The 15,139-nt window shown below is 36.4% G+C and overlaps 1 protein-coding gene across 5 annotated transcripts in view; it reads right to left on the minus strand.

The window, feature by feature from the left end:
- The window catches only part of STXBP5L (syntaxin binding protein 5L), a 195,273-nt gene that overhangs the window by 94,556 nt on the left and 85,578 nt on the right, over positions 1-15,139 (minus strand). For all 5 annotated transcript variants that reach the window (XM_049824541.1, XM_049824543.1, XM_049824542.1 and 2 more), the window contains one exon: positions 6,527-6,661. In XM_049824541.1, the coding sequence (XP_049680498.1) occupies positions 6,527-6,661 (135 nt within the window). The remainder of the gene's footprint in view (positions 1-6,526; positions 6,662-15,139) is intronic.

The raw sequence follows: 15,139 nt of genomic DNA on the forward strand, positions 1-15,139 counted from the left end.
CTAACTAGATCCTACCCTTGAGAAAGGGGAAAATAAGGAAGAATCAGTAGGCAAAAATAAGACATTAAGGGAAATAGTTGAGCAGAGAATTCTTCATTCACAAATACTAGCTGGGGTACAGCTGAGAATGACTGAGAAAATAAAAGCTCTGAAAAGACATGAAAAGGATAAAACACAAAGCCAAGTCCATACACAGCAGAAAGAAAAAAACATGAAGGTCAAGTCCAAAAAATATGAGCAATGATTTGCGGTAAAAAATTCCTACAGCAAAAGCTACCTTCAACTGAGCAAGAAGAAAGCATGAGCTAATGATACAAGACTGCAACATTTCATAGCCTTTGTTGACCTGTAAGCCCACAAAAACAGACTGCAGAAGAATTGAAAATTGGAACAAAAGGCTCCCATGACAGCTGTACAGAGCTAGGAGTTTGTTAAGAAACTAGTCATACTTTGAGCTGGTTTGCACTTAATCAGAAGTTATTCCTGACAGCAGCAGGTATTAATTTATTTGGTGCGTGTTCATTTTGAAAGATGAGAGAGCTGATATGCCCCAAGACTTGACTCTTACTCAGAACAACAGGACTGAAATGAAGAAACCATTCACTGTTAAACAGGACTCTTCAAAAAAACATGTAAGGATGGAAGCATTTATTTTATTTAACTATTTTATTCTAAAATTCAAAAGCTCAGAAAGAAGCCTTCAGTAATGTTATAATTTGGATCCAGGAAAACGTGAAAAACACATAGATGATGTATTCCTCCATCATTCTGGGAAGTTTTATGCACTCCAAGAAATGGAGTGACTTACATACTGTTGTAAGAACTTCAAATGCCAAGACAATCTCTAAAGCAGGTAAAAGTAATATATGACAAAACAGAATAAAATAAAGAGAAAACAGGTTTCCTTTTGAAAAAAATACCCTGCACAATTACAGCAGCACTGTAATGATTTCTGAGAAGAATGAAAATCTGGTGGTAGAAAGTGGTAGAAGGAGTTAGGAGAGGGGAAAAAAAAAAAGGAAAACATCTATATTAGTCATTGTTACAGAGTTGGAGTTGACTGAATGTGACAGGGCTGAGAAAAGCACATGCATAAGCAGATACTTCTGTAGTGTCAGTAGTCAGACATCTTCTACAGTTCTGCTTTCCACAAAAGTGCAGCACACCAGAGATTTTAAGACTTTCTTTTCACTGGTAGAGTCACTGAGAAATTAAAAAGAATGTGTAGAGTTAGATACCTCATTCACATACTGTGGATCAAAGCTGGGAACTGGAGTAAGAATCAGTTCAACCTCAAGATGCAACTCTGAGTCTTAGACACGATTTCTAAAATGTCTAAAAGAAGGATGCCTTGCAACTTGCACTTTCTTTATACTCGGAATATTTCTATTTGGGTCCATGCACAGAGAGTGAAGCAGTTGCTCCTAGACTGCTACTTCACCTGCATGCTTCTTTCCTTCACCGTGGTGGAACTGCTGGCTCTGAGATACATCTAGGAAATAGGGATGGGCAAGGAAAGGGCTAAGAAAGGGAAGACCAAGTTACGGTGCTGTCATAACTGAGCTCCAATTTGCCCAATTCTTTGATACTCCAAATCCCATTAATTTTGACAAGTTTCAATTATTCATTCACTAGTTAGTGGGGTGTTCAAACACTGGAATCTGCATGCTCAGGAAGGAGGCTTACAATGCAGATTTCTCATTTTTGGAGCTTAGTGGACTCATATCAAGATCTTCCTTTCCTTCCCAACGCCAGATGACCTTCCAAAATGTATGATCCTGCAGGCTAAGAAAATTAATCTCACTGTAGTTAGAGTAAATGGAGACATGCTGGGCTCATTGACTATTTCTCTCTTCCAGACCCGTTTCCAAACATTTTGAAGGAAAAGAGAGAAACTGTTTGCTTATTAGAGAGTAGAAAACCAAACAGTATTATGAGCCGCAAATATCTCCGGCAAAGGACTAGCTCAGCTACATGACAGAGAGATGACAAGTGAAAAAGTTTTGAGTTACTCTTCATTCTTAGCTGAAAAGATACTTCAGTCTGGTCTGAGGTAGTGACGATGCATGAGATGACAGAAATGGCTGAGACAATTGCTAGAGAAAATGTTTCTAAAAATCTCCATATTCTAATGTTCTTTCTCAGCTCTAGACAAGGCCAGGTCCGCTGCAACTTTGACAGTACACATGATTTATAAAGGAATTTTTCCTGTAACTTCTAGAATCGGTTATGCCTCAGTACTGAAAATAATCTCAAACAAAAAAATCTGTGTTTCCTTTGCATTATTAGTCTATTCAGGCCTTAATTTCTCACTAATTTTACATACAGTTTAAGCAAGCCACATGATCTCTCCTGTATGAGAAGGCAATAGTCCCCATGATAAAATAGGTATTGCAACCATCTTTTTGATATATATTTCTACTAGACGCTTCTGAACAGATCATAATGAGAAAGCCACTATCACTCCAAAATACAGTGCTCTACATCTCTTTCACTGTATTTTGATACAAAAATAGGCAACAAAATCACAAACGGTGACAAAAAAAACAAACAAAAAGCCAACTCTGTAAGTCAAAGTAGCCATGCAGGTCAAGGTGACAGAATTTTTTGCATCATATGCAAAGTCTGAAAATTTTACATCCAAACCTGTTTCTCCTTCAATTCCTTAAACTACACTAAGCCTCTTCACCTCAGTTTTCCACAGCAATAGAATCACTGTTAGAAAAAAAAATTTCTTGCAGTCATTTGATAGGCCTCACTGACTGACAATGGTTTTTCTTCTGAGGATGACAGTTATGTTCTCTGGAATGAATTAATGTCAAGATCTCAAGAAGTGTGACAAACTTTGTGGGGTTGAAACCTTGGTAAGCCCATGAACAGACTAAAATGAATTGTTGGAGTATCTCTTCTATGCTCCATATTTGTTTCACCTATACAATATCCTTTATTATATTATTTACTCAGCAATGTCATCACAACCTTAGAGGGACAAACTCAGGCCATGATGAAAGTCGAGAATGTAACTTGTAGGTGTTTTCCAAACGGGGAAACGGCAACACAGGTATTCTGACCTTTTCAGGTTACCTTGGCCATAGTGTTAGCACTGTAAAAGAAGGCCCTCTTCAAACATGTTCCGAAAAACTAAGAGAACTGGAAATTTCAGCTTTTTGGGTTTTTTTATTGTACTCTCACAAAATAAGATGTAGTCTGGTTTTACAGTTACTTAGGTATAGTAATATATTGTTTAACATTCCAAAGTTGAAGTATTTCAGGTTTTCTAAAAATTAACCATTTCAATCTCCTATCCGTTTTCACTGTAAAGCCTTGATATCTTAATGACAACTGAGTTAAAACTGCATTATGAAAATTCATGGAGATTTCATTAGAAGTACGTACAAGTCAGTGAAAAAAGTAAGGAGGGATTTTGAAAGAAAGACAAGTTACGTTGGTAGACTTAGTCTGCAATTTTAGAAACTGGATGAGAATTGCACGAAGAGGGAAGAACTCTCCTTCAGGCTTGTTTGTGCAGATGACACACAAATCTGACACACTCAAAATTCTATATATAAACCCTCCGTCTAAACTGACAACTTGAATATAGCAGCAGAGCAATCACTTTTACTGGTCTTTCCTTGCCAGTAAGTTTGACACAAATATGCTTGCACAGAAGGTAAACCCTCTCCTTCCAAGCTTTATAGAGAATAGTAACATCTTCACACTAATCCCACACTCTAAAATGATTAAATCTATCTCAGAATGAAAAACAATGTTATAAGCACTATTACCTCTTACATGGTTTGTGGTAAGGCTGAAGCTGTTCCTGAAGTTTTACATACATATGTTTTCCTATTTTCTTTCATCTTTGAAAGTACTTAACATCAACAGGCCCTATGAACTTAAAGCCCTGAACAACCTGGTCTCATAGCTGATCTTACTGCAAGCGAGAAGTTGGTCTAGAAAATTCCAGCAGGGCCTTCCAACGTGAATTATTGTATGATTCTACAATATTAAAATGTGAAAATCATATGAAGATTGTACAAAAATAATGTGAAGATTAAACAATATAATCAAATAAGAACATATCCATGGACCAAAATAAAATTGTTCTCTCAAAAATACATCTCAGTACAATTCTAAAAGGAAGTCTACTATCATAAGCCTACCCTCATGAAGTATACTTAAGAGTTAATAACATTCTCTCTAAAAGCTAATCTAAATTACATTTTTCCTGCAAAAAAAGCAATAGTACTGGAAGAGACATCATAGTTTCTTACCAGAGAGAGTTCAAATTACTGAAAAAAGTCACCTAGTTTCAACTTCAGCAGTGCTATAGCATCTGTTAAAGGCAGCTCCTGTGGCAAACATCACCATTACCCCAACCAGTCTCTTACTCTGACACACAGAAATTAATCTGGAGACATACAGGACCCCTGTCTACCTGTTAATACAGGCAAGAAGGACAACTTCCTCCATTCCATATCAAGTGCACAGTGAGATTGAGTGGAGTGGACACAGCCTTCTTAAACTAGCACACTGCCTACAGGGATCAAGTTATACTTGCAAGACGTAAGACTGATAGAACTAGAAGCAGTAACGGATGAATACCTGTGCTCAACTGTCACTAAACCAGTACACGGCAAACTAGCTTTTTAGAAGAAGAAACTATTATGGTAACCACACGGCATCTCCAAGTACTTGAGGTAACAAGGCCTATCTGTATTATGTTGTCATTACCTTTCATAACTTATGGAAGAAAAATTTTGCAAAATCTAGGTATATTCCTGCATAGGTAATACAAAGAAAATAGGGAAGGCTGCTCGTTTACTAAAAGGTTCTAGTGAGTTAGACTCTTGCACAGCATCCAGCCTATCTCAACAAATCAGTACTGAAGCTTGTTAAGCAAGCAGCCCTTATTTCCCACATACTTTTCATTGAAGAGAGGCATCATTCTACTCTGTTCTCATGAAAAAAGTCTGTTGTGGCCATTTCAAAAAAAAAAAAAAAAATAAAAAAAACGTTTGAAAGAATTACGAAGTGAAACTTGGTGGAAGGCTTCCATTTCATAAAAGACTTTCAGACTTATTTTCATACAGAATAGAAACATACTAATGTCTGGAAGGGAGAAAATTCCAAAATGCACACAAAACAGAAATGTGTTGTTCTCAAAACCTCAAAGGCGTTATCTACTCAATATACTATACACATACATTTTAAAATATAGGAATCAAAAAACTCTGTAATATGTCAACATCACCAAAACAAACTGAGAAAGAAAAAATAATTAAGATACTTCCCACCTGAAGAACTCATCAAAATGAACACATTAATTCTGAGTTTAAGTCATATTTTCCAGCAGTAATTTTTCAGCCAAAAATACCGAGCAGACCTGAGCAAAGCCTTACAAACGCAGGACAAACAAACATTCCAAAACTGAGAACCGGACAAAAGATTTACCAGCAGACTGTCTGAATCCTGATTACCATTTGAATCCTTGTTTTTATCTCCTTTGAAGATAAAATTAGATTTTTATGACTGTGCCTATGAAATTTGGTGGGGGCAGAAGGGAGGAAAGACAACAAGGCATCAGTTTTGTCAACCTGGGGGACACAGCAATTAGTGAAAGTCAGCAATAATAGTGGGGAAAAAAAGAGAAAGGGGAGAATTTTGGAGGAAAACAGTTGCTATCAATAGGATCTCTTCTTGGGATAGAGAATTAGATCCACCACTGTAGGCCTGTAGCCCTACTCATAGATACTGACCTCTTGGTTCACCGAGCTTGGTGAATTTCAGTTTACTACCAGAGGTTACAGGTTTCTCACAACAGGAAGCAGATGTCTTGGAAACTGCATGAAATACTGAGTTTTCCCGCAGCAGTTCCTCTTACTGGAACTTCACACAGGAAACATCAGAGAAAGATGTTTTTGTTTGTTTCCCTTGAGTCTTTTACTTCAGGAAGCATAGATTTATCCCGGTCAGATTTTTATAGAAGTCTCTCTTGATTTCATACCCGTGACAGACACTGTAGAGAACTGTCATTTAACAGATACTCATTACCTTTCTTGTCATGTCATCAGGTTTTGATGAGCCTGATTTAACTTTGAAATTAGCCCTGTGTTGAGCACGAGGCTTGGTCTAGAGACCTCCAATCTCTTCTCGTCTAAATGATTCTACAGTTCAATGAAGAAAAGTTCTCCATCGAGTTTTAGGGCCAATATACTCCATTATTCTGTTCACAGGATGTTTGGAGGAGAAGGTGATCAAGCTACCCTCATAAAAATAGCAAAATCTGAATTTGTGAGATTAACGATTATCTGTGTTTCATGGAACTTCATAGTTAAACAGACTGCTAAATAACTTCAGTCTTCTCTACCGTAAATCTGAATTCCTAATGTCCTGTAACAAAACAGCTAATACTGTACATGCATTCGTTAAAATAAAAGGTTTTCAAAAGATTTGTTTATATTTGTAAAAACAAATGATTCTTAAAAATGACCACAGACACAAACATAAAGAAGTTTGCACTTACAGTTCTATTGCCTTGTTCCACATGATAACATATCCAGAAAGAATGAAGGACTCAATATTTACAATATGTGTATTTCCTCTCTCCGTTCCAACATAAAGCCATTTACTCTGGAAAGGTAGATGGCAGTAAGTAATTCTGGAAAGGAAAAACAAAAAAAGTGACTGAATATCATATCGACAATATTTTTTAACACTTCTGCAAATGAAATAATCATTCTTTCCATTTTATAACTTGAGAAAAGCCTGCCCAGGAGGCGCAGCATTCTGAAGAACGTGCACGTTTTGGGGGTCTTCTCCAGAACAATCATAAAAGAGAACATGAAACAAAATGGGGCCATCCTGCCTGCCTATATTAAGGGCAGGAAAAAAAAGCTGTATCACTTGAACACTGAACTAAGTTATGTTATCTCCATGAGTATGTAAATTGTACTATGACAGTATCCAAGATTCTCAAGTTAGGCTTGCTTATTTCCTTTCTTAGAATAAGCAGTTTTTCCAGTTCAACACACAGAAGTTAACAGGCATCAGCAGGATTAATGTTTTGTACAACAGCAGTGTAACACCATCATTCACACAAGAAAACATTCCCTTTTTTGGCTATCTGGGAGAGTAAGACACTAGATAAGAGCACTATCAAGTGTAGTTAAGCATTATATCATAGACACACCGAATCCTACACTCATATTATTCTTACGGGGTGATAAACCAGTGCTTCATTACCTTGGGAAGATGTCATGACAGTTTGTCATGATAATTCATAAAAGTTTTCAGAGATGATGAGTGAGTAGATTCAGGTTTCTTTGATATTATTATATAGATATTACATACATTCAAGCAAAACTAAATCTAGACGAGAAAAAAATTTGCTACTGAAATATAATTGAATGCATGCTACCTACAGAGACTGAAACTTAATCTGATCTTATGGTACAGACTCATTAATTTTGAGAAAAAGGTATTTGGCTTGGTATGCCATATGTTATTATATTTATCACTCAGTTTCATAAATGGGTTATTTCTAGCTTTTATATACAAACGTAACAGCTATGCAATATTTTTTATCCTTAACACCTTCTTCCCCCACAAATGTATAAACGGTATTTAATAATATACACATTTCATTTTTTTGTTCTTATGGTACAACAATCTGTCTTAATTAATTATAAAGAAGTGAGAGCAGTGCTGGCTGTCTTCCAGCAATTTGGCCCTTGGTCACGTAAAGTCCTCCAAGTAGAACATTTGCCACCCTTTGAATTAAGGGAATTGTTCAATATTTATACGTATTTGACATACTTTCTGTAATTGTTCACTGTAAGGTGCTTTCAACACAGAAAAAGATTCCAAACAGATTCTACACAGTATTTGGATAGTTCTGCAGTTTTCCAAGTATCTAATCATGTGTCAGAGTATTTAATACTGAATTCATTCAAGTGAGGAAAATTTTTTTGTGTGTGCGTGTTATGTATCACACTGGATTGAACACAGTTGGAATACGCAGTCTTCACATCCTAATTTATGGGGAAAAGAATTACTGAAGCACAAATCCACAATAAGGCTTACCCTTCACAGAAATCTTTGTCTGTTAATTCAAGTGAGACTTAAATATGATATAGGCTTTGTTCTATCCACCTGCACCAGGCTTAATTTTACCATTAGTTGTCTAATTTTGGCAGTAATTCCAGTGCCTTAACTGGAAAGAGAACCAAGTTTTTCAAGAGAATTGCTTTAAGAATGGGAATTACAGTTTAGTATGCATAAATGAAAACGCCTTCAAGCAGCAACTTAATACTTACATTGTGGGTGTAGTCAGATCGACAAATATCTGACAGAAAAAACTGCAGAAGGTGTATGCCACCTACGTATTCCTTGCTGGAGTTAAAGCCGTTAGCTTTATTGTTACGTTCATAACGGATGCAAGGAACAACGTGCCCTTTTAACTTTGTAGTTTTACAATGTGAAGCTGGTTTTCACATCTTTCCCGATACTTCTCCTTAAACTAGACAACTCTATTTCTTTTGCTTTCTCTTCAGACACACCATTTACTACACTTCTGGTTAAATTCATATTTAGTCCAATTTTTTTTTTTTTTTAAATTTCTTGTGTTTCTGTAATAGCGCTACTTTTCCTTCTTGCACTCCAAAGCATATGCATGCTCTGTTAGGTCCCAGCTCACGCAAAAAACCTCCTTGGTCCCTGGTTGATGAATCCTCTTAACGACTTCACACTGATGTTCATTCAGCACTTGTTTGTAGTAAACTGTTAAATTACAGGAAGAGAAAATATTTGTGACTTTGAAAGTGTTGCAAATGTATCTGTCTAGTGACTGACAAATAACTCATGAGTTAAAAAGGGAACCCTAGTTGACCTGAATGCTGCTACTCCTAATTCTTGCAGTTGTGCCATCAGACTAAGCAGGTTCAAGTCCACCTAGGACCATATTAATTTTCAGTCCTCTGATAAATCCATTCACAAGCCAGTACGGTGTACTGCGGAAAACTTGGTCTCCAAACTGCAAGAATGAATACAATACCCTGATTACAAATAAAGTCTCAATATCACCTCATTTTCCCTTTTTGAAATTTGCTTCTAGGTTATAATCTCTAGCAGGTACTGCTACAACAACCATCAGACCAAATGGGTGTCTAATTTCCCAGCTACTACATGTCCTCTATTTGCCTGCCTTAGGTTTAAAATTTCAAGAACGTAATGTTTCAAGAGCAGGGACCTACAGTAAAGAGAAAAATCAGACTGAAGTACTAATTACTGGCCATCAGTTACTAGACCTACTTTCCTGCTGGCTTACCCGAAATCCCAGGCACCAGTAATTACTAAGTCTGGATATATAGTATGAAGGACCTGAAGAGAAATAGGTGTTGCTAAAGAATGAAGAAAATAACCACAAATTTTCTTGCTTTTTAAGCTCAGCTATTTCCTCTTAAATAACTTCATTTTGTTCTGATAGATTTATGGGACAGCCAGATAAGAAAGTATTCTGCATATTCTTCCACAATGAAAACTATCTTATGAGTCTTCATTGTTTACCCAAACTGTTATTACACATTATCAAATACCACCTTTTACAATATGTGAGCTTATAAGAAAACGCTATGCCCTTAGAGACAATCCAGGTACGTAACAAACCTATTAGAGCATAAGGATTACTAGGCATTTTAATATGATACATTGTTAGGCTTCACCAAACAAAGCCATATGATTTTCATATTCTCAGAAAAATATGCACTGCTCTGAAGTAGTTTTCTTTTACATTCTGTAAATTAAATGCAAACTGCTTTATGTATTATTGACTTTTCACTTTTACAGAAAATATTAACTTGACTTTCAGGCTTAAAAGCTTTGAAGCAAGACTCAGATTTTTAATGAACATCTTCCATTTCCGTAAGTACCAAAATTACATAATGATTTTTTCAAGAGAAAACAATGAAGTCTCATGCTGTAGTTTTCATTGTGGATGAAAGGTATCCCTCTATTAGTCATATATCCCACAAACAAATTAAGATGTCCTTTGATGCCTTTACAAAAACCAGTCGATTAGCCAGAAAGAAAGGCTATTTTTCTTCTTACAACAGTAGGGATCGTAGTGATTTATGCCCGTATGAAGTGCTTCTGCCAAAATTTAATCAGATTGTCAATCTGATTGAGATAACATGGAACCCAATTAACAGAGACCTGAGAATTTGCTCAATGTTGACCACATAACAGAAAGTCAGCCAGAAATGTGGATATTCTACAGTCTGAGCAGCAAACCACAATATAAATCTCATTGATCATTATTAGAAATAGGAAAAAACATGGACTGATACCAAATAAGGTGTTCCTATGCTGTCAAAATGGTCTGGAACATTGTATCAGTTTTCCAATGTATTCAAACTGCAAAACAGGATATAAAATATAATTTAAAAAAAATAAAAATCAATAGGTGCTAAATAGAACAACTAAATCAGAACTTAACAAGCAAAAACTCTTTAGCAAAACTCCTAAAAACATTTCTAAAATTAGGTAAGCAATATAAGAGAGATAATGGAATAACTTAAAGAGGCATTGTCAAAAAATTGAACCTCATTTTTAAAAGGAATATATTCTGACTAGTAAATCTTGAAAAGGTATATTTTTCAGAAATTCACAGTACTCCGCAGTCTAACAACTCTGACCAAAAAAACTCATTGCATATTAGTAGAATACTACAATGTTACAATAGACTGCTATGCTCTCTGAAATACTAGTAAAAACTCTCAGATAGCTTTAAATCATTTTTATGACACTAATCATTGCTCTAAGAAAAATAAAAGATGATTTTGAAAACACTTCTTTCTGCCTCTGCTTTGTTATCTTTGTTTTTCTATTTTTTAGTATGAAAAATTTTCCTGGAACTCTCTTCCTGGTGGAGAGTGAGGAGAACTGCAGAAGGGGGAAGAATAAATTGCATTTTTGTCAAAATGATGAACAGTTTTCCCAATTTAATTATTTAATTGCTCATTCCTTGACATCAAAAGGGCAACCAAATTTATACTATGCCTTTACCCCTTATACAGACAACCTTAAGCATGGACAAGCATAGAACACGTGCAGCCCTTCCTTACGCCCAGCACTGATTGGCAGAAGGGTTCAGTTTCTCCAAGTTCCTACAAAAAACAAGCAACAGCTTGAACTCCTTCTCAGAATCCTACCAAAACAAACTACACCGTCCGGGCTCTCAGCAAAGATGGAAATCTCACCGATTTACAGGAGAAGAGGAAGACGAAACATGAAGGAGCATTAACTTGGGAACACGAGTAGCTGACAGCAAGCTAGCCCAGCAGCTGCGTGGTCCCGGCCCACCTTCTTCTCTCGGCGCTCTGTTACTACTAAGTTACAGCCACTGCCTTACACCCAACTTACAGTGCATTTTCCTACCATGGATGAGTTCAGCTGCTGAGAAAGCTGATCACCTTCTTAAGAAGGTTATGCATGTCAGAAGTCTACCTTTTCTTTAGGGTGATTAAGGCTCTCCTCCCAACTCAAGGAATCTTCTCCAGCATCCTCCAGTGCTTTCAGTACTCTCCACTAATTTATGTTACTTACTGCAGCCGGTCATCACCACAAGCTGTTCTCTTGGCACTGCCACCTGATAGACTGGCCATCCTTCCTGGTACTCGCCAGTGACTGGCTGATGTTCTGTCAGGTCCTCTTTCAAAGCAGCTCTTTTTAGAGAGGAATCTGTGGCCTGTGTAGCCCTCAACGAATATTCACAACTGAGGAATCCCACTAGATAAGCCCTTCCCTTGCTTCTTGCCTTCCGCAGGACTTCTCCCCAGCAATGAAATCCACAGGTGCCAAGAATGCCTTATGACTTTGTATACAGTCCCCTTCTCTCTCCATCACCAAGCACAAATTATTTCCACCCAACCCTTTTTTTCCCCTTTGCTGCTCCCTTACACTCTTTTGGTATTTTTGAACAGAAGTAATATGAAAAGTCCTCACTGACATACAAAGACGACCAGACTCATCTAGTGCCCCTCCTTCTCCAGTGGTCGAAAGCAGACTGGCCTTTTTGAGGGAGCTTCTGGCTAGTCGGTATTCTCAGAAAGCATAGGGTTGCTTTTCTGTCAGTTCACATGGGAATCTTACAGCTGAGATTATTGCTTTAAGTCACGAAATGCACACAAGAAGATTTAGACAGATATTCAAGCAAATTAATTTGCAGCTGACCTGAACTGCCTAAACAGAAGCACAGGCTAAAGCTAGAGACGACAAAGAAAAGGAGCTGTCTCTAGAAGATCAAGCAAAAGACATAAATTATGAGCTATTTGGCCTCTGGAGGTATTTACTCTTCTCCCTGGTCTATATATAAATTTAGGGCTCATCAGCTCTGTAAGACATGTACAATAGCAGCAATCCATGCAGTCTGCCATCCATATCGTGCGATGTGCGTGCAGCAAGTGGTTGATGGTTGTGCAGTTTCCCAGATACATGTGAGCTGGGTCTGTGCATAGTAATGATAACAGTGCCACCCCTGCAACATGGACTGTTTGAGTGCTTATGTACCGGGAAGTCCTAGGAAGGCAGAAATCCAAGATTAACTCCATTATTAGGATTTCCAATGTTTAACTTCAACTTTTAGTTTAATTTACTTCAAAATGTATGCAGTCTCTAGTGCTGATATAAGAGTACAAGAAATACTTTAAATTACTAACTGGCATGACAGAGAGTCAAATGAAAAATATAGCAGTTCAATACATCTGGACAGTTTTTCCTTTCAGGGTCTTGGTGGTAGTCTATCACAACATGAAACTTTCTCCTATTCAAACTAGATTCTCCACATACCAAGTAAGATCACTTCAAAAATTTATAGTAGCCCCACACATGCAGATCCTAGCAGACAGTGAATGAACCAAACATGCCTTTGAGACTGATTCTTGTGGTCCACCTGTTTTTTAAAAGTGTGATTTAGTTTTAATTTAAATGAAGAAGAATCTTCTGTTTCACATATATTTTCTATCATCATCAGTCAACATTTACTTTGAACTAAAATCAATTGGTCCTTATTTTATGTTTTAATTACTTACATAGAGGAAAGTGAAGTGGAGCTGAAAACACATCGTACATAAATTGCACTGGATCCTGGTGACAGCATAACAAAGGCATTGGAGTATTAAACCCCATTGCTATTTAGGGTTATCTGAACACAAGAGGAATATTACGGTAAATTATATTCTCAAAATACTGCATGAGCATTTCCATCGCTGGATTTTTTCCAGTTGTGTTACACAGATTGCTCTAATATTCTTTGCTGTTTTAAGACTCTAATGCATACACTATAATTAAAGTTTATGACAGGACTGGGTAGGTGAAGAATATCTACTGAAGGGTTTTATAATTAGAACTTAGTTCCATTTTTCCATCAAATTAGTCAGGAGCTGAATGTGACTATTCTGTTTATAACTACTCAGTGAATCATCTCTAGCAATAAATTCTAGGTTATTAATGAAAGTCACGAACTATTTACAATTAAACACTGAAACAAATCATTTAGCTCACATGCTACTGTGCTTATGTCCTGACTGAACTATCAATACTTGTAAACAGTAGGACCACTTGGAGTCATTACTTAAGCTTAGTCCTCTTCAAGTAGTCTACAGAGATCAATGTTTTAAAGAAAGAGACAGTAAAATTAATGGCTTCACATGAGGCAATTCAATACATGTTCCTTACAAAGGAACATGAATGGAATATGGAGTCAAAGCAGTGGTAACAGTTCCTTTCTAATGCTATGCATCTGTTTGGCAACATCCCTTTCAAGTTCGGTGTCTCAGATTATTCAGTTTACCCAATCAGTTCACAGAACAGTTTTATTTGTCTTTGTCTCATACTGCTTTAGCTACAAGTATTCATTATGGTCATTATTTGCACAACACTGGTAATTTAATCTGTGGATTGCAATATAAGAAATAAACATTTAGGGCTCCTCTCTTCTGCTTAACACAGGCCATAGGATTCCTTCAAATGAATTACTGCTTGAGCTAAAACAATTTACTAGAAGATACCTCTTAATTTAAAGAATTTCAGTGATGGCAAATTCCCTACAAATGCTGAGGTACAACAAATCAGGATTCTATCTCTAAACTACAATTTTAATATAAACACATCCTAAGCAAAGTATTCTTCTAGCTATTTGTGAATGCACTGTATATAATTAGCAGTCACCCCCCTCCCCATTTCTATAAATTCTACTTGGAAAAAATGTTCAGAAAACATTTTGACTTTGTAGTTTCATTTTAGGCAAACAGGATTAAATAGTGCTGATAAACACCTTACATAGTTATTTGTTTTGACAAAGCAAAACAGCGAATTATTTAGATGTGTCAACTGGCTGGTAGTCCTCTGCTGCTTTCAAAGTACTGAAGATACATGCATTTTTCATTATGTCCTTTATCTGAAATATTATACTTAAACAAGCTACAAGAATAAGAAAGAGAAATACAAGAGGCAGAAAAAAAAAATCTGTAAAATTTTATGAAATGCAGTTGAAAAACTATTTCTCAAGATATTTTGGTTTTGTCCCTAGCTGGGTTTCTTTTTCCTTTGGATCTATTGGCACAACCTGAAGCATCCTGATTTTTAGAAATTGGTACTAATTATTAATCCTTTAAAGTTTTAAAACCTGAAATATAAAGTACAAAGCAAAGCACTACCAATAGTATATTTGGTTTCTTTTCCTATTAAAGCAATCGAGAGTAAAAGCAGGCTGTTCCTCTGGTTCTTCAAAAGCTAGAAGTTCCTATGCAAACCTTCTGGACAGGCAAAATAACCCTAACAAGCCTAAAGTTAGGCGCATTCTTAAATTGTGAGCTTCCCATTTCAAATGAATGTGCAATCACAACTGTAATTAAGTTTACAGCATTCCATAAATGCTTGTTCTCAGTCACAAATACTTATGTTAACTACACAAAATGTTAGTGTAACAACTACATGAGCATTTATAATGGTGTTAACACAAATTATTTACAAGCAGTTAACTCAAACTTAAAAGAACCTAGAATAAATCAGAAAAAGCATGTTCAGATGCATTACCTTTTATTAGATAAGTAAACCTGGAGATCTTCCTTGAATAAAGACT

Source organism: Accipiter gentilis, chromosome 21 (genome assembly GCF_929443795.1).
Source record: "Accipiter gentilis chromosome 21, bAccGen1.1, whole genome shotgun sequence".
Classification (NCBI taxonomy): domain Eukaryota; kingdom Metazoa; phylum Chordata; class Aves; order Accipitriformes; family Accipitridae; genus Astur; species Astur gentilis.